Below are 19912 nucleotides of genomic sequence, written 5' to 3' on the forward strand. Positions count from 1 at the left end.
AACATTCTTTTGCAAATTGGAAAGGTCTTTATTTTCCTTTATCATCCCATCAGTGCACTTACTTATAGGAGCTTTCACCATGTGCTAGCTGGGGCTGATGGGAGTTGTTGTCCAAAACACCTGGAAGGCACCAGTTTGGCAGAGGTTGCCTTATGCAAACAGAACCCCAGGCCAATAACATGCACCCCAATTTCATCCTCTTTCCGTACAAAGAATCATCTAAGTGCCTGCTCTTTATCTCTTCTAATGCTGAACCCTAGGTGATTCTGTCGACCACATGAAAAAGTTCCCCTGCATTTGAATGTAGTTGATTTTAGCAAAACACACACACACACACACACACACACACAACATATATATATTCCAAAAATAAATGAATGTTTATGTAAAATAAAGATCATTTTAAGATTATTAAATTTAACTTTAGAATTCATTTTAGAGATAGTGTATAGTTTTCTACAGGGATTTGGTTTGTCCTCTTTGGTGCTTGATATAATGGTTCTGATATAATGGTTATATCATTGATATAATGGTTATATCATTATATTATATAATGGTTGATATGATGGTTTTACCTTTTTTTTTTTACCTAGAATGGTTCTGAAATACATACTCAGATAGAATTAATATTTTCCATTTGATGAATAATCTTCATTTTCTACTTTTATTAGTATCTTATGAATAGTACATTTTAGTGCAATGTTGCCTGTCATAATTTGTATGGAATGCTGTGCTTTTAGAAGAAAAAAAACACTAAGAAAACAGCTCTCCTTAAAAACTTTCTAGTGTAATTTTTACAACCATTTAATCTTACCATACATCACTTAAGACCAATGAGGGGGAAATCCATACGTGGCATTTCAAAAAACAGAATGCACTATTTGCAAAAACCTGCCACAATGTCACGCAGCCCAAACTATGCATGTGCACTTGGATGAAAGTCCCATAGTGTTCAATGGTATTTACTCACGCACACAAGCATGTAAAGCCCTCCAGCTGTTTTGGGACTACAATTACCATCATCCCTGACCACTGGTCCTGTTAGCTAGGGATGATGGGAGTTGTAGTCCCAAAACAGCTGGAGGGCCAAGTTTGGCCATCCCTGATGTAAAAGATTGCAGGCTCATTGTTCCTCCAGCCATCGTACCTCCCATCCTTCAATGTGAGACTGCAGCTGCTCAAGGGCTTCCAGCTTCTCCATCTGCCTCTTGGTCTCATTGATATTGGTGCACACTGCTTTCATTGCCTGTAATGCGTTCTGCACTGCCTGATAATCAGCATGTTTACTGGGTGTCCTCTTGGCGAGCTCCTAGAAGGAAAGAAGAGGGGGAGAAAGAAATCAACTTCCAACGGCACAAGATAGCCTCAGGTGATATTATGGAGATGGGAAACGCAACATCAAGGAATGTGCTAAAGCAAAGTTGTTTACACATTCAGGGATGGGAAATCTATAGCCCTGCATTTGCTGTTGGGACTCCATCTCCCATCAGCCCCAGACAGCCTGGCCCATAGTCAGGGATGATGGGAGCTGCAATCCAGCAATTCCTAGAGGACCACAGATTCCCCACTGATGCTTTCAAAGGAAGGTATTAGAATTGTGGAATCAGGACTGTAGAGCTGGAAGGGACTAAGAGGGTCATCTAGCCCAACCCACTGCAATGCAGGAATCTTTTGCCCAAAGTGGGGCTCGAACCCACAAACCTTAGATTATGAGACTCATGCTTTACCGACTGTGCTATTAGGCTCAAATGATGTCAAAGCACTGCAAGATAAGAAGACCCTCCAATGTCTCTTCTTGGAGTGCTGAAATGCTTATAATCCTGGAAGTGATACCTTTAGAGCAGGGATGGGGAACCTGTGGCCTCTCAGATGTTGGACTCTCCCTTCATCCCCAGGCAGCATGACCACCAGCAACAACTGGAGGGCCAGCACTGTGTCATGTCTTAGCCAGGGGAGTCCTCAACAGAGGAGGACCAGGAGGCCTTACATCAAGCCCTAGGTCGGGCTCCATCTGGGGGAAACGAGCCAGGATCCTGTGATGAGGGTCCTGGAGTGAGCTCAGCCTCTGACATTAAGGCTGAATGGGTCCCACGCCTGAGGGAAAGATGGCACCTTTAAATGCCAGATGGAAACCCAACCAATCAGGAGAAGTGTCCAACTATATGAAAGCTCTCCTTAGGAGTAAGACCTTCTTTTCAAGGAGACCTCTATAGAAAAGGGAGCTGACAGGAGTCTGCAGAGGTTTGGCCACGATTCCAGCAGCTCTAGATCAAAAACCCCAGGGCTGGGCTGGGAGAGCTGCAAGAACAATGTCTATGTACCAGCTCTCTGCCCTGCTTGGTAGTGGAAGTCCTGCCTGTGCCAAAGCTGACCAAGGGTGACCATCAGCTGCTCTGATTGCGCCTCTTGCATGACCCTTTGTTGTGCCTCTGCTGGCTTAGACTCTGCCCTTGGATCAGCCTTGGGTACTGCTTTTGTTGCTGCACCATTCGAGTTGTTGCTGGTGGGTCCACTGTTTTCTCAGAAGCCCAGGGAGAATAGGACACTCTGCTTTAGGGCCTGCCAGTGAACACATCAGGTTCCTGCACCCTAGTCTTATTTCCCACCATTCATCCAAACTCAACTCTCAAAAACAATAGTCTTGCATCAGCTTGACGGCCAATGCATTCACTATGTATTAGTTTTCATAGACTATGGTTCAGTTTATTAGGGTATGAAGTGTTCTCCTAAGCTGCAGGTATATATGGCTAGAGAGGTGTCGTCAAACTATTGACATCAATCATGTACTGGCTGGACCACAAGTCTGGCACATGTGGCAGTGTTGGTGGCTAGTCCTGCATGTTCCCAATGGTTCCAAACACCAGAATAAGACTACAATTTGTGTGGTTCAGACCAGAGCAGAGAAACTAGGTTAGGTTTCCTATGAAAAGCAACTCTGGAAAGACTCTGGAAACAGATGGTAATCAACAATGGCCTGGGTTTGGCAAAGAGTGTAGCCCATGTCTACTTAAAATTAATCATCTTTTTCAGACCAATAACATTTTACAGCCAACCCCATTTGGATAAAAGATCCTTTCAATAAAGCCTTACTAAACTTGTTCGTTTCCTCCTGGTACATAATAGGGTGTTTAAAATGTGACATTTTTAGCCTGTCTGGAATGTTTCACATTCTTCCAGTACTCCCATTTGCTTCTTATATTTAGCTCTGATAGCTTTTAGCTCTGTGACCCAATGGCAAAACCGCTGCACAGCTGCCTCCTTCCACGTTTCCAGAGAGGGAGCTTAAATGGAGTGAGTTTCAATGCAACTGGAAATGCAGCACCAGTTCTGTAACCAGGCTGGTGTATTTTCCGAGCATAAAGTAAATAAAAGAAGGAGAGAGAGAAAAGGAACCTACATTCTTTCTGAGTCAAGGTTATCAACCCCTGTCCCAAGAAACGGCTAATTCTGTCAACAAAACGCATGGTAACGCCCGCGCAGAATACAAAGAACTCATAACCCACCTACTGTCAGCAAACAGAAACATCATAACTAGACACTGGAAAGACCTGTCAGGAGTAAACCTGGACCAATGGTATCAAGCAGTATGGGAAACAGCCCTATTAGAAAAACTAACCAGTAAGCTGAAAATGACACGGGGACAAACAGAAGAAGACACCTTCACCCCAATATGGTTCCCCTTCATCACTTACACAGCCCAACAAGACAATGACACAAACCCACCGTCAGCATACAAATCAATATGGTTAAACTAATCAAAAGCACCCACCCACCCCACTCACACAAGAAACCAAAGACCACCACAGCCATCCACAAATGAATAATCACACCCTACGCCAACCCCCGACCTCTCTCACCAACGAAGGAACACAAACGAACAACAGAGAACCCGCGTAAACAACGCTGACTCCGAACCCCTACATATATCAAGGAAAACAGAAACATAGACACCCCACCCCCACCCACTCCCCCATCCCGCCCCCTCTTCCCCCCTCTTCTTCCTAATGACTCAACAAGCAAGATTGATGTGTAACAACGGAATAATTATGAGACACTGCATTACCTTTGTAAACCAAGAAAATCCTCAATAAAAATTTAATAATGATTTTTTAAAAAAACGCATGGTGATGACTGCATGTACAGGTTTTGCTTGTTTCATTTTGCTACTCTGATTCTCACCCAGGTTAAATTAAAGCTTCTATAACAGACCTTTGTCAAGCAGATCTTTAGTGTTGCTCTTTCACTTATCGCTAGCAAAATGCATGTCTTTGTGATGGGCGTGAAGGTTTATTTCAGAGGTGGGGAACCTGCAGCCCTCAACAATTCCCATAATCAGTGGCCACTAACCACATGCTGGCTGGGGCTGACGGGAGCTGGAATCCCAAAATATCTGGAGAGCCACAGGCTCCCCAACCTTCATGTATTGTAGGTATCTTTAGGGGTGTAGACTCTGCAGGAAAGACACATATACACACAACTGTGGTATTTCAGTAAGTGGCTACTGGACCACCCAACATGGGTGCTTGAGGCTCTCAAGGTTTCAGTTGCCTCCCAGATACCATCAAAGCAAGTTGCTTGCAATGAGCTCTCCTTGTCCAGATCAGGAGAAACTCTTCTTGAACATATATCACATGATTATTATTAAACCTTTGCAGGTTGAAAAACAACGACCTGGAATAGGCATGCAAAACTGCCTGAACCATATTTTTTTTTAGGTTCTGGGAAAGAGCTGACAAAATCTGCCCGGAGTCAGATAAAGCTCCCCACCCCCAGCTTTTAAAATGCAGCTAAATTTTGCTAGCACTTTAAAAAAGAAAACGAGCAACAGATCGCGAGGCCATGCAAGGTGAAGCCAAGCTACGACTGCCAGGGCATGGAAAAGGTATCACAATCCATCAACAGTACAGATGTGTCACACTTGGCATGTGACTATCCTGCTACCTTAATAGCATAGATGACATATTTTGTTTGGCCTAAGTCAACATGCATCCTGCACTGGGGCTTTCTACCTCACTTGAGAAACCCGATGTTCAATCCAGAAGTGAGCAAAGTGATGAAAAGCAATAACCCAGCAACCACTGTCTATTGAGCCTCTAATTATATTCTTCCTCTTAATGCTTAAAACAGGAAAATTAAAAACCTAACACCCTTCCCCTCCTCCTATAAGCACATTATATTTCTGATAATGGAAAGAAATAAACAACAACAAAATACAAACCAAGGACTGCATTAGTTTTGATTAAATGTTAGGAATGCTCTCTGCTTCTTCAGTGAAAACAAAAGTGACCTCTTTTATCAATGTAATTTTTACAAAGTGAAACCTGCAGGCTCCTAGAAGCTGCAACCCCAACAGCTAGTTTCTATGATAACCATTTCAGGGGGAAATTTCACCCAGCAGCTAAAATCTTGCAAAGTTTGCCTTACTGCTCAATCATACATTTCAAGTAGTGTTTATCAAAAGGTGTGACGCACCACACAGGTATGGTAGGAGAGGACAATTGAAACATTTAAGCATTTCAGTGTATAGTATAGTATAGTATAGTATAGTATAGTATAGTATAGTATAGTATAGTATAGTATAGTATAGTATAGTATAGTATAGTATAGCATAGCATAGCATAGCATAGTATAACATAGTATAGCATAGCATAGTAATAGTATAGGATCATTCATTCATTCATTGCAGCATATCAAATGAGGGCAAGACCATCAAGACAATCCTAGTTGTGATCCAGAATTGCCATTTGAAGCACAGATGGACATTTCTTGCTGCCAGCATGAATGGTTCAGCAACTCTGATTTGCAGTTTGAGTCAGGGGGTACAGAGGACTAGCCCAGAACTCAGTTCCAGGGAAGGAACACAGAGCAACAGAATGACCGGAAGCTTCGCTCATTGTCTTTGGAGAGGCACACTGAAGTTTTCTGTACATTCACAGGGATTGCTGCAGAACTGAAGCCTGAATCTGGAGGCCCAGATGACCAAAAAGAATAACACCCAAGTACATTACAAAGGCTTAATCTCTGGATCTGGTTCGAGATTAATATATTGCTTTCTGTATCACTGTTTTTGGTTTTATTATTTGTTTTCTTTGCCCACTAGGGATGATAAGACTAAGAAATGTTTATTGGTTTCTAGGAATTATTTCTACATTGCTTTTTTAATTGCTTTTGTTTTCTCTGTATTGCTAAAGGCGAGACTGTTTTGCTATTTTTTTAAGAGGTGCCCTAATAGCTTTCTGAAAGGGACGTGGGTGGTGCTGTGGTCTAAACCATAGAGCCTAGGGCAGGGGTCCCCAGACTTACCGCGCAGTGGGCCGGTGCCCGCCGCGCCGACTGCGCGGCGGGCCGGAGGGCAGGGGAGTGCGCGCGCAGCGGGCCGGAGGGCGGGGGAGTGCGCGCCCGTGCGCGTGCGCACACGCACACGGGCAGGGAAAAAATCGCCGAAAATCGCTTGTGCGCATGCGTATGGGCCTCCCCCGACCCGGAAGTGCATCGGAAATGACCTCTTCTGGGTCGGGAGAGGCCCATACGCATGCGCAAAATGGATTTTCGGCGATTTTTTGCCGATTTTTCTGATCGTCGCCGTGCTGCGCGCCGTAAGAGCGGGCGGCGGCAGCGGGCGGCGGGGGTCGTCGCGGGCCGGATTGGGAGGCCGATTGGGCCGCATCCGGCCCGGGGGCCATAGTTTGGGGACCCCTGGCCTAGGGCTTGCCGATCAGAAGGTCGGCGGTTCAAATCCCCGCAACAGGGTGAACTCCCATTGCTCGGTCCCAGCTCCTGCCAACCTAGCAGTTCAAAAGCACGTCAAAGTGCCACTCCGGTAGAAAGGTAAATGGCGTTTCCGTGCACTGCTCTGGTTCGCCAGAAGTGGCTTAGTCATGCTGGCCACATGACCCGGAAGCTGTACACCAGCTCCCTCGGCCAATAAAGCGAGATGTGCACCGCAACCCTAGAGTCGTTCGCGACTGGACCTAATGGTCGGGGTCCCTTCACCCTTTACCTTTCTGAAGTAGGATTAGGAATGTTTTAAGATTCACTGCAACACAAATGTTTAGGTTTTCCGAGGGTGAAGGTTGGAATGGCTTTGAGTTGAGAATTTTAAAGTGTCTGTGAGAACCAGGGAAGAAGAAGCCTAAGGGGTGCTATTGAACTTTAGTTTTGACTCGAGGAGGTTTGAACAGGGATACAGATTTCTGTTAGGGCTGTTAAACACGGTTGTGCTGTGAGTATGTACTTTTAATCATGGGCAATTCAATCTTGTACAGTGGTACCTTGGTTCTCAAACACCTTGGTTCCAAAACACCGAAAACCCTGAAGTAAGTGTTCGGGTTTTCGAACATTTTTTGGAAGCCGAACATCCAATGCGGCTGTCAGCTTTTGTTTCCAGGGCGCCTGCACCAATCAGAAGATGCACTATGGTTTTCGAACATTTTGGAAGTCAAACGGACTTCTGGAATGGATTAAGTTTGGCGCTTTTGTTTTTGCTATTTATTTTGGATTTTTGTTTTTGAGGCATTTTTAGTTAATTTATTTTGTGACTGTGTGGAACCCAGTTCAGCTACTGATAGATCTGCAGAAATGGATAAAAGCCCTCCATCCAAACAATGACTATCATCAGTGCAGGTAAGAAAAAAAACTAATCTGTTTTGCATTGCTTTCTATGGGAAAGCGTACCTTGGTTTTGAAACGCTTTGGTTTTGGAACAGACTTCCAGAACAGATTGTTTGAGAACCAAGGTACCACTGTAATATGTTCAACTGTGTCTTACAGGACCTGTTTTTAAAACAACAGCACTGGAAGGTGAACAGGACCTCTTTGGAAGGAGAACAGTGAGCCTGGAGTAGATTAAAGGGGCTTTGATATCCTGGGATTTTTATACCTGCAAACTGGGTTGTGCCAGTAAAAAGACTGCTTAAGAGTCCAAACCCTCTCATTGCTCAGAGACTAAGGGTGCACAGAACTACATACTTGAGAGAGGAGGTACTGCAAACAAGTATCTGCATCATTTGATGCAGACAGTCTAAGAAATTATAGGTATGCATGCATATTTCAGATGGATTCTACCCAAATCAATTTCAGTCCTGCAAACGTCCAATTTTATAGTCAGGCCAAGGTCAGCATTATATGAAATGAGCAAGGAAAATGGTATGGACATGATGGCCTAGCAAAACTGGTGTGTGGTTATGAGATAGGAGGGAAAGGCAAGATGAGAAAGCAGGCGAGTGGGCAGGAGTGGGTGTGTAAACATTAAGCCCAGTATGGAGAATTAAGCCCAGAGCAACAAGGTGCTAGCCCGAGGGTTTAAGATGCAACTGAAGTATGCACACACGGACATAGGTTGAAATGTACCAAGGTCCAAACTTGACCTGCACCATCTCAAGAACAGAGCAATGCTCAGGTGACATTCTTGACAGCAGATTTGAAGTGCAAAGAGGCCTTTTCTTGTTCATGGCAGGAGAACAGAAATGAGCACACAGCAGAATACAGAGGACGGAAAGAACAGCGCATCTTTACAAAACAACATCTTGAAACCAAACCCAGCTCTAGCGTTTCCTCGAAGAAAGGATGTTGTTATACAGAAACTGGTCTTGTTTTCATCTCACCGCCCTGCCACCGCCCACTTCATTATCCTCCACACCAGATTAAACATCTTTGTTTGTATACTTAAAACAGGGAGCACAGCACATACTTTTGCTGATGAAGATTACAACAACCCACATAAAAATATTCCCTTGCTCCACCTCTTGAATTTTCGGAACACTCCCTTCGAGGAAAGCCTGTGAGATATTTTATACAACAGAATGTTAACTCTTGACTTTTTTACTCTGCATAATGAAACACAGTTTGTTCTTGCAGAACAGATTTATGGAAAACCTAGGACTAATAGCAGGCGAGAGATTGCACCAATCAATCCCGTTTCTTGTCATCCTCATGAGTGCAGTGGGGTATTTTAACAGCAAATTTAATGAGTCCGGCTGCAGAATGCAGATTCTGGAAATCAATCCAAGCAGGGCATAGCCAAACAAATCCTAGATAGGAGCCTGTAATTCAGTGATAAAACACATGCTTTGCATACACAAAGTCTGAGGTTCACTCCATGGCCTCTGCAGTTAAAAGGGTATCAAGTAGCACAGGTGAGAGGTGCTATTAGAGAGCCCCTGTCAAGCAAAGACATGACTGGGCTAGGTGAACAAATGGTCAAGACTCCAGATAAGGCAACTTCAGATGTTCATAAACAGAGAGCAATGAATATGATTTGTGTTTCTTCCCATGCTTTGGATAACCTTTTTATATTTATCTTTTGCATTGCTTCATTTACTATTTCAACAATACTGGTACAGTACATGTTGTTGTGAGCTCCTAATTGGTAATGTTTCCTTATGATATACCAGATGATGGCTTCGGCTGGAATCATGTGAAAACGATTTCTCCCCATTTTCAGGCTGAATCACCAGGCTCTGCCTCATAGAGACTGCTTAAATTAGCGACCCCTGCCCTAATGATTTGCCATAGGAACAGCTATGTCCCGGGGAGCTTTGCAAGTTGGACAGGTTCATCCAGCTTTGCCCTGCATGGCACTGAAATGCCACCGACTTGTCGAAAGCCAGCTGGAAAATGGTGCTGATGTTGACATTCCTAAACTGGCCCAAAACCAGTTCCTGCACCCAAAGGAGCCTAGAATGCCAGCATGTCTCTAGCCTGAAGAGGTCACATTATGCTTCTCAGATGTGATGACACAGTAGAAGCCCTGCTTCTCCTGTACCACCACAGTCCATGCCTCCTAAAATGGGAGGCAACAAGTTTCAAATTAGGCTCCCATAATTGCTTCAAAGTAAATGCAGCCAATTTAAGCACACTTGAAGGAAGAAAGGACAATATATTCTGTAGATTGGCCTGCAAGCATAGGTCTTTCCCATCATCAGCTTTCATCCATGAAGAAGGCAGGAATGAAACCTGTCAGTTTCTCCATGCAAAAAATATTGCTCTCCCAGTTAAGCTATCTTCAACAATAAGCCAGTATTATTTTAGGCTTAAAACTGATTTTTAAGAATGAAAAAGAGGCAGGTTTTAATTTTCCTATAGGGCTGTGAGCTCACACACAGACTTCACCATAAATCTTGAGTTGGGAAATATTTTAGCACCTTAACCTCCAGCTAATTAGCACTATCCTCTTTTAACAATCCCGAAGGGGGAAGAAAGGGCACTTTGTCAGATTTCCATCACACTTCTTATAGGCACTGCTTTCCATTTCAAATTTCTGACACCTACCATCATTAAGGCTTGCAAGCACCATGCTGTTTTGCATTACCTTTCAAGTGGATCTGGAGTCTGGCAGCTCAGCTCCTGCCTCCAGGTTATCCTTTCTCAGAAGCACAGGAATCTCCCAACCAAGGATGCAGCCTATAATTATCAAATGTGGCTTTCAAGTGGCTCATATTGCTGCAGGGCATGGAAACCAAAATAATACCGCTTGAACTGTGGCCAGATACCTGCAAAATCCTGGATGCGGGGTGGGGGGGGGGGAGAGAATCACAGCAAGCATCCATAATCCCCACACCACAAAGCCATCAATCAGGTGACTCTGAGGGTGTGCTGCTGTGACCTACATATGCTGATAATGTTAGGGGGCAAGAGAACAGAGGTAAATGCATTTAATTCCCACCCTAAGGATATGATTAACACATGATCTCTGCACCACTACAACCACCAGCCACCTGAGCTCATGGAAGTTGCCCTTTCTAAAGGGAAAGAGTTATTTTGGTGCTTGGGCTTCAATTTCCACTGTGCATTAACACAGTGTAGAAGGAACCAGGGCTGGATTAACACTTATGCCAGCAAACTACTGAAATCTTGGCTACATAGCAATATGGAGTTAAGACTATTGCTCCATCTAGCTCAATATCATCTACACTGACTGGCAAGGGATTTTCAGTGTTTGAGACAGAGGGCAGTCCCAACCCTGCTTGGAGATGCCAGGGACTGGGACTGGGTGCAGGCAATGTAGATGATCTACCATTGAGCTAGGGTCCTTCCCCACAGTTTGTGGTTTATCTGGAGCAAAGCAGCTATGACTTTCATTCTCTGATGCTCATGCTAGTCCATGCTTTGCCATGGTATGGCTTAGCACTGAATGCAAACCAGGCGTTAGTAAATTTAGGTCATCTGACCCTGAAACCCTTGAGAAAGCTGGATATGATAACTCAACAGTACTCCGCTTGTGCTCAGGAGCACTCATTCTTATTCTCAAACAAAAACCCTGAATCCTAAGCATGGAAAATAAGTTCTAAGGCTGAGCCTTTGCTCAGATTAAGTCCTGAAGGGCATCTAGCCTAAAGCTGGATCCAGGTTTGGAAAACTCTGGTTCTCTTGTCCAGTAGCATCTTAGAGACCAACTAACTTTGTTCTTGGTATGTGTTTTCATGTGCATGCACGAAAGCTCATACCAAGAACAAACAATTCTTTGGACAATTTTTTATTTATATACTAGTTGACCCTCCCACGCATTGCTGTGGGTTATCCCTGTGGCTGCCCCCACCCTGTGACGATCCATGATGCATTGCTGTGTCTGACTCAGGGTCCTTGTTTCCCAGGAAAGGGGGAGGATGTGTCTGTTTTCCCCTAGACTATGTGTTTTTTTCCTCCCACCTCCCCCCACCGTGTTCTGTCCCTCCCCCCCCATCCTCCGGTTCATTCTCCCTACCTCAGAATTCTGCAACCTAATCAGGCCCCCATCTCTGGTCAGCACTAAGAATCTCCTTTTCCCCCGTTTGTTCAACTTTGAGTTTCGACACTCCCATAAACGCAACAGAAAGCCAACTATGCAACCCAACCCAATGTGGATATATAAGGAAGCATAAACATTATAGAGGCCCTTGGAGAGGAATGTATACAAACCACATTTATCAAATCCCTATTTCCTCTGGCCTGTTGGCCCATCCTAGAGGTTTAAGAAGTCCTCCAAGTGTCACACATAATCCCAATGCAAACCCACGGGACTGACAGGCTTCAACTTCCTCACTAACATTGAGCCAATGTAAATACACAGAACAGGGTTATTTCATACTTGATGTGAAAGCTGACGCGGCATTTTAAGAAAAGCTAAATTTGTCACAGCCTGACTCCTAGACTTAAAATCCCGACTCAAGTATTGCTACTCATTAACATTAAGAAACATAGATTCATACAAGTCCAGGTCGACATCCAAAAAGGCAATTTTGCACACATCTCTTGTGGGTCTTATCCCCACCCACCAGTGGCGGACCTTGGAGTCTCAAATTTCAGTGGCACCCCGTGCAATGCCAAAATTTTGTCCGCACCCCCCCCCCCAGGCTCCACGCCACTCCCATAAATCTGCCTCTGCATGCAGGACCAGTCTACTTGAGATAATACAAACTGATGCAATATTGCTAGCTCATAAGCTTTTCACTGGTTATGCACCTGACAGTGAACACTGCTCTAACGGCTGTCAAAGGGAGCTCATTTCTTCTTAAGGTGGGTTCTTGTGCATTTATTTTTTTTAAGAAAGTGCATGTAAGTTATACATACTCATATTTAGAAATAACAGCTGTAATTTAAATAAAAATCACTGTGACCATAGGTGCCCTGTGTGCCTGCACCGTCTGCTATCCAGGTACTAACTTGTCATCAGAATCTTACTGCAGATTTCTCCTAATAAACACATTTTTGTATGCAGTTTTGACCCATGGACACATTTTTGCAAACAAATATTCCTTATATAAGGCACCTCCTTTTTATAAACATTATTTGGTTGGAGAACCGCATCACAAAATTTGGATAAGTGCAAAATTTGAAGGAAAGTTGTGTTTCTGTACATCTATTCTGTACACCTGTGCACCTCTGGAAACTGTGAATTTGACATATTCACTTTTAAATTTGAAATGAATTGAATTTCTCCCGCATTCCTACTATCTATACTAATTGTCCACTTAATTTTAATAATCTGATTTGGATTTCAATGATACACATATTGTATGAGGTGACATGGAAACTGAACATAACAAGAAATACAAAAACAAACAATAGCAACCTCTCCCTTCTATGCCAGAAGCCAGGTAAGCAATCATATTCATTCTTATGTGTAGTCACTGTTGCCTATTTATTACATTTTCTGTGTTCTTGCAGGGGCCTTACAGACCTCTTTTAAAAAATAATAATAATTAACCATACATAGGGGAACTGTACTTTGAATGTCTGTCCCTAAAAAAAAAAATCCAATTCAGAAGTAAACATCAATGAACCAAGTGAGTCCTGATTCGAGCACAAGAAGTTACATGGGGGGAAATTGCCCAGTTGTGTCAGCTGACCAACTCAAATTACCCTTAAGGGCACTTTTATTTGCAATCAGATTAGAAGCTGAGTTCAAGTGCTCTGCTGCTTTGCACAAATGATGATTCCGCAATTGGCCAATTATCAAACTACAGCTCATAGACTCAGCTGCAGGCAGTTCTTCAGAAGCAAGGAAGAGGAGCAGCAGTCCCTCCCTCCCTCATGCAGATAACCTTCATTATGATTTGGCCCTGGGCATGGATAAAGGAAAAAGGGAAGAATCACAGAAATAAGGCTCCTGTGTGATCATGCTGAGAGAAGCTGTACCTCACCACTGATCATATCTGTCCCAGAGTATAATACATGTGAAATTTTAAAAAGTAAGTTAAGATCACTCAGTAAGATCCATTGTCTGTTCCAGTGATAATGAAGCTGTGGCTCGCCAGATGTTGATGAACGCCAACTCCCATCAGCCCCTGTCCTCATCGCCAATGGTCAAGAATGATAGGAATGGTAGTCCAGCAGTTTCTGGATGGTCAAAGGTCACCTTTGGTCTTCCAAGCAAGCATTATACAAGCACATCACAACAGACTAGTCTTCTTCCACCCAAACTTGCAAGCATGTTAACTTTCCACAAACACAGGTCAGAACCATGTATTCAACTTACAAATCAGGACAAATGCTTTTTTTGTGTGTTACCTTCAGGAGCAGTGGGTATTTGCAAATCCTCTGGATTGGAGTTAGAAGATAACCCTCAAGTGGAATGTCTGTCGTCTTTCTGCCTCCCAAAAGCATGCAGCTCTGTAACCAGAAAATAAAAAGAATGTTACCCTTGACTCAAAGCTCCTAGGGACTTTCAGTGAGTTCCAAAAATGAGGATCAGTTCAATGTATGGAAGAAAATGAAGGAACATTTTATTCACTCCTTTCCTTTTAAAAAAAAATTCACTCATTTCCTTTCTTTAACAGACTTCAAGGAAGTCTCCCAACCAGGCACTGACCAAGCCTAAACTAGCTTGGCTTCATGGCATCATATGGCTTCTGCATTAAGAATTTCAAAATCTACATTGTAATCCTATGCATAACTAAAATTAGATGTGGCTGGGCAGACACATTAAACTACATGATACCATGCTAAACCATTGGTTAGAAGGCTGGACAAGCCTCAAGTTCACATATCATGCAACTGCAAGGAGAGGTTTGGCAGCTTTTGCTTCCATTTTGGCTTACTGCCTACACTGACACTGAGGTTAATGTCACTATGGGTTTGTTTAAAAGAAGCAAACTCCAAACCATGAATTCACTGACAGTGACTATGTGAGCTGCCTTTGGCATGGTTTGCTATGCAAAAGTGGCATACAAATAAATGATGATGATGGCTGGTTTAAACAAACCATGGTTAGCATCTACCATAGTTTAGGGTTCAGCCAAAAGCACTAAACTGCCATTAATGGAAAAGAGAAGTGAAATCTTCTGAGCTCTTCCTCACAGTCAGGGCATGGAATATGCAAGCCTCAGGATTGCCTAGGACTTTTCACCTAATGCTAAACTATGGTTTAAACTTTAGTATGATGCCTGAATGCAACCATAATGTCAGTGTATTTCACTTTTCATGAAAAGGAACACCACCACAAAGACCGCAACCCTTCTCCTCCCCTGCCCCACTCAACTTCACTGCACTCCATTGCTTTAAATACTCTTCTCCTCACCCAGTTCATTTCCAGTATCGAAGCCAGGCTTCTACTCTAAGCAATGGAGCAACGCCAGGTAAAGCTGATGTAAAGGTGGGGTTTTCCTGGTTTCCATCACATGCTCCTTTGTATATGTGAACAGCAGAACCCACCCACTCATCCTTATAACGTGTCCCTGGGGTGGATGGGAAGGCAAAGATATCCTATCGCATCCACTTAATTAATTTATTTACCACATCTAAATAAATAAATAAATGGCCCTTTTAGATTCAGTGATACTCTGTTATGAGCATGCATGAATAGGATCAAACTGCAAGAAAGCCAAGATTCTGCACAAACTGGTTGGATTTTTGCTAATTAGTTCAATTTGTCCCTTTGGAAGCAGACAGCAATTTAAAAACTCTGATGCTCAATATGCAAAAGTATTGACAGCGAGTAACATCCAATGCTAGTCATGTGCAGAGTAGACCCATTGAAATAATTCATTGCAATGGATCTACTCTTGAGTATGAGTAAAAGGGTAAAAGTAAAGGTACCCCTGACCGTTAGGTCCAGTTGCGGACGACTCTGGGGTTGCGGTGCTCATCTCGCTCTACAGACTGGGGGAACCGGCGTTTGTCCGAAGACAGCTTCCTGGTCATGTGGCCAGCATGACTAAACCACTTCTGGTGAACCAGAGCAGCGCACGGAAACGCCATTTACCTTCCCGCTGGAGCGGTACCTATTCATCTACTTGCACTTTAACGTGCTTTTGAACTGCTAAGTGGGTAGGAGCTGGGAGCTCACCCCGTCACAGGGATTCGAACCGCTGACCTTCTGATCGGCAAGCCCTAAGCTCTGTGGGTTAGACCACAGCACCACCCACGTCCCTTTAAGTATGAGTAACAGCGGCTATCACCCAAGATTCCTGCAAGTGTGAGGCCCCTGGAATGGAGCATAACAGCAATCACAATTGTTTTTTGCTGCTTGCACTCTATTCCATCTGGGTCAAGTTCTCCAGCTCCACTTGCCAAACCAGAGTCTCCAGAGAGACACTAAAAGCCTTGGTGAGGAAGATGAGTTTCCTGTACTGCTGTCTACTTCAGACAGCTAGCGGTCTAAGTGGAAGGTGGAGTACCTGTTGAGTAATAGATATCTTCTAACTCCTAATTCCCTCTATCACTCAGATCCTCCTCCTCCTCCATGTGATCATCCTATCCTTCCCCTGAAGCTCCACAGAACTTCAGAATGATGCCGGAACCCATGCAGGGGGTTGCTTCATAAAATTGCACTTTGGGGCAAGTACCATAGTTTCTCAATCATGTGTCCGTTTGGAACACAAAACCCTCTTTTCCTGCCAGGAGTAGTGTCAGGGAGGGAATCAGTAGCACAGACTGAAATGCACCCAGACCAGATGCACACTTCACAGCAGCCTGAACATCCTCATGGGCACATGGCAAAGCTTCAGTTCCCAGAGTGGTTTTAAACAATGGGGGTGGTGTTCCTCTTGAGAGCACCTAGTCCCCCGTCTCTGCCACAGTCTTATTCTTACTTAGTAAGTACCTCTCAGGTAACAACTGGTGCCTCTCAATATAATAATAATAATAATAATAATAATAATAATAATAATAATAATAATAATAAATTATTTATACCCCGCCCATCTGGCCGGGTTCCCCCAGCCACTCTGGGTGGCTTCCAACAAAATATTAAAATACAGAAATCCATCAAACATTAAAAGCTTCCCTAAACACGGCTGCCTTGAGATGCCTTCTAAAGGTCTGGTAGTTGTTGTTCTCTTTGACCTCTGGTGGGAGCGCATTCCACAGGGTGGGTGCCACTACCGAGAAGGCCCTCTGCCTGGTTCCCTGTAACTTGGCTTCTCGTAGTGAGGGAACCGCCAGAAGGCCCTCGGCACTGGACCTCAGTGTCCGGGCAGAACGATGGGGGAGGAGACGTTCCTTCAGGTATACTGGACTCTCAAGTCCTGAGCCTGCCAGCTTTTGCCCATCTGGGGTTCTCATGAGATCTCCAGGGCATCATCTGACACAGCTGCCCAGAACTGCTTATGAGTTTTGCACAATGAACATTTTCACTTTTCAAAGATGTTTTCACCAGACACCAATAATTAGATTTCCTCTATAGACACAGAGTCTGGCTTCGATGCACACATTTTTCAGACTGTTTCAGGCTGGCAGTGATGGCCACTACCTTCCAAAACTCTCGTTCCCATTTTCCAGGGTTCTTGTGTGAATCATAAACCATTCTTGTCCCCCTTGTTGTTTTCTCCAGTCTTGGCCTTTGAATTCAGCACAGAGTTTTCCCACATTTTCTAAGGCAGGTCTCTATTTCAGCCACTGTGAGAGCACCAGGGCCAATTCCACTCACACAAGAAACTCTTTTATTTTCTCATTTGACCTCATTAGATGGGGACATTATTATGCTGGGCAGGATTGGGGAAGGGGGGCAGGGTGAAAAATGGGGGGAGGTTGACATAAGGCAGTGTTTCTCAACCTTTTTTGGGCCACGGCACACTTGTTCCGTGAAAAAAATCACGAGGCACACCACCATTAAAAAGGTTAAAAAATATAACTCTGTGCCGCCCTATATTATAATTATGACTGTAAGAAACACTTGCCAAATATTGCTTTCCGGCGGATCAGTGTTGTGCATTGGCGGCCGCCAGGCTCGTTTGCACTAAGCTTTGGGAAAGAGGAGGAGAAATATTGCTTTCCGGCGGGTCAGCGCTGCTTATTGGCGGTCACCAGGCACGTGACAGTGCAAATTGCCCTTCTCGTCGCCGCACACTAGTGTGCCGCGGAACAGCGGTTGAGAAACGCTGACATAAGGAAATACCAGCCTTCCACATGTTCCCTACATACAAATGTCTTACAAAATCTCATTTTTTGGACAAACGAAACAGCACCACTGTCTATAAACCTTCCTGCCTAGTCGGAAAGATGAGGTGACATTGCTGAAAAGTTTTGTTTTCCGCCAGTCCAATTAGTAGATGTAGAGAACATTCTAGAATGATGTCTGCACTCAAAGTCTCTCTCTCTCTCACTCTCTCTCTCTCTCTCTCTCTAAAATTGAACAGAGATGCTTATGTTTACAAATGGAACAAGAGGAACTTCTCTAGCTATGTTTTGCCAGAGGAACTTGACACGTGATAGCTTCCAAGGAAGGTTCTCTGAGGCACGTTAGCAGCAGTCTACTACCTTCTTCTTAGGTATGCTACCTGTCTAGATATTCCAGCAATCTGGAGACATAGGGGAAGGGGTTAATTTCTTTCATGGGCTCAAATCACCCCATGTATGAGATAAAGCCAACAGGTGCAAGGTCAGCTAAGCCAGTTACTATGGCAATGGCCCAGTGCCATCTATATAAGTGATTAAGGCATGTCAGCACATTAGTCAGTAGGTGAGTCTGTCCATGAGTCGGAGTATGTGTTAAGTCTTGGAGCAACAGAAATATTTCCAACTTGTATATATCTGTATCTGTATCTCCAAAGCCTACAAGCTGTACGGTATACTGTATATCAACATCCGGAACTGTATTACTGAAGCCTGATCTTCTGCAGCAGTAAACTATTTTGGACCTTACACTGTCTCTGTGTGGTGACTGGAACTGGGGCCAACTTCAGCTACGTGGGTATCTCACCTAAGATTCCCAACAATAATGTCACAGCAATTTACTGCAGGGAATTCTCCATCTATGCACAATACTATCACAGACCGCACACAAGGGCCTGTAGTAGAGACCAGAAGAAGTGACTCGTTTTGGCAGATCAAATTGATCAGAAATGGGAAGTAAGGCTTTTCGGAAATAGGAACTGAAAAGAGGGTGGAGAGAAGGGATCAGCCTGTGAAACAAACAGAAGAGGACACCACAAAAGGTGCACACCAAACTTAGTAAAAAATTACTAAGGCCTCAAACAGTTTAAAAACAACTGAACCAGTTAGTTTGTTTTCATTATTTATCTTCTAACTCTTAAGTAGCATACAAAGGATGCCCAGACCTGACAAGACTCAAACATGCTTACCTTCAACAAAGCTACTACAGTGGTACCTCTACTTACGAATTTAATGCGTTCCAAACACACATTTGTAAGTTGAAAAAAATTGTAAGTCGAATCCCATAGGAATGCATTGGGAGAAAAAATTCGTAAGTCGAAGCAACCCTATCTAAAAATTCGTAAGTAGAAAAAATCCTATCTAAACCGCATCCAAGATGGCGGACGGAGCTCCATTTGCAAGTAGAAAAATCCGTAAGTAGAGTTATTTGTAAGTAGAGGTACCACTGTATATCAATATGTCTTTGGACCAACAGGAGGTAACCTAATGTCCTCCACAATTCCCATCATCCTCAGCCACCATTGGTAAGGGATGATGGGAGCTGTAGCACAACAGCATCTGGAGGGCAGTGCATTTTAGATCATAGCCCTTGAACAAGTTTCAACCAATGTATGTTTTCTGGTTGAGTCCAGTCAAAGGCAACTATGGGGTCGCGGCGCTCATCTCACTTCAGGCCGAGGGAGCCGGCGATTGTACGCAGACAGCTTTCCGAGCCATGTGGCCAGCATGACTAAACCACTTCTGGCACAACGGAACACAGGGACAAAAACTAGAGTGCACAGAAACGCCGTTTACCTTACCACCACAGCGGTACCTATTTATCTACTTGCACTGGCGTGCTTTTGAACTGCTAGGTTGGCACGAGCTGGGACAGAGCAATGGGAGCTCACTCCGTTGCGGGGATTCGAACTGCCAACCTTCTGATCGGCAAGCATGAGAGGCCCAGTGGTTTAGACCACAGCGCCATCCATTTAGCTCAGTGCTTACTACACTGACTGGCAGCAGCTCTCCAAGGTTTCAGGCAGGGGTCTGTCTCAGCCCTACCTGGATATGCCGGGGATTAAACCTGGGACCTTCTGCATAAAAAGCACAGGTTCTTATC

At 44.1% G+C, this 19912-nt stretch overlaps 1 protein-coding gene across 1 annotated transcript in view; it reads right to left on the minus strand.

The window, feature by feature from the left end:
- Positions 1-19912, minus strand: part of PREX1 (phosphatidylinositol-3,4,5-trisphosphate dependent Rac exchange factor 1) — a 240368-nt gene that overhangs the window by 99812 nt on the left and 120644 nt on the right. Inside the window, exons 5-6 of the mRNA XM_035122595.2 lie at positions 13987-14088; positions 1148-1309 (exon numbers count right to left, since the gene is read on the minus strand). Coding sequence (XP_034978486.2) covers positions 1148-1309; positions 13987-14088 — 264 coding nt within the window. The remainder of the gene's footprint in view (positions 1-1147; positions 1310-13986; positions 14089-19912) is intronic.

Source organism: Zootoca vivipara, chromosome 7 (assembly GCF_963506605.1).
Source record: "Zootoca vivipara chromosome 7, rZooViv1.1, whole genome shotgun sequence".
NCBI classification, from domain to species: Eukaryota; Metazoa; Chordata; class Lepidosauria; order Squamata; family Lacertidae; genus Zootoca; species Zootoca vivipara.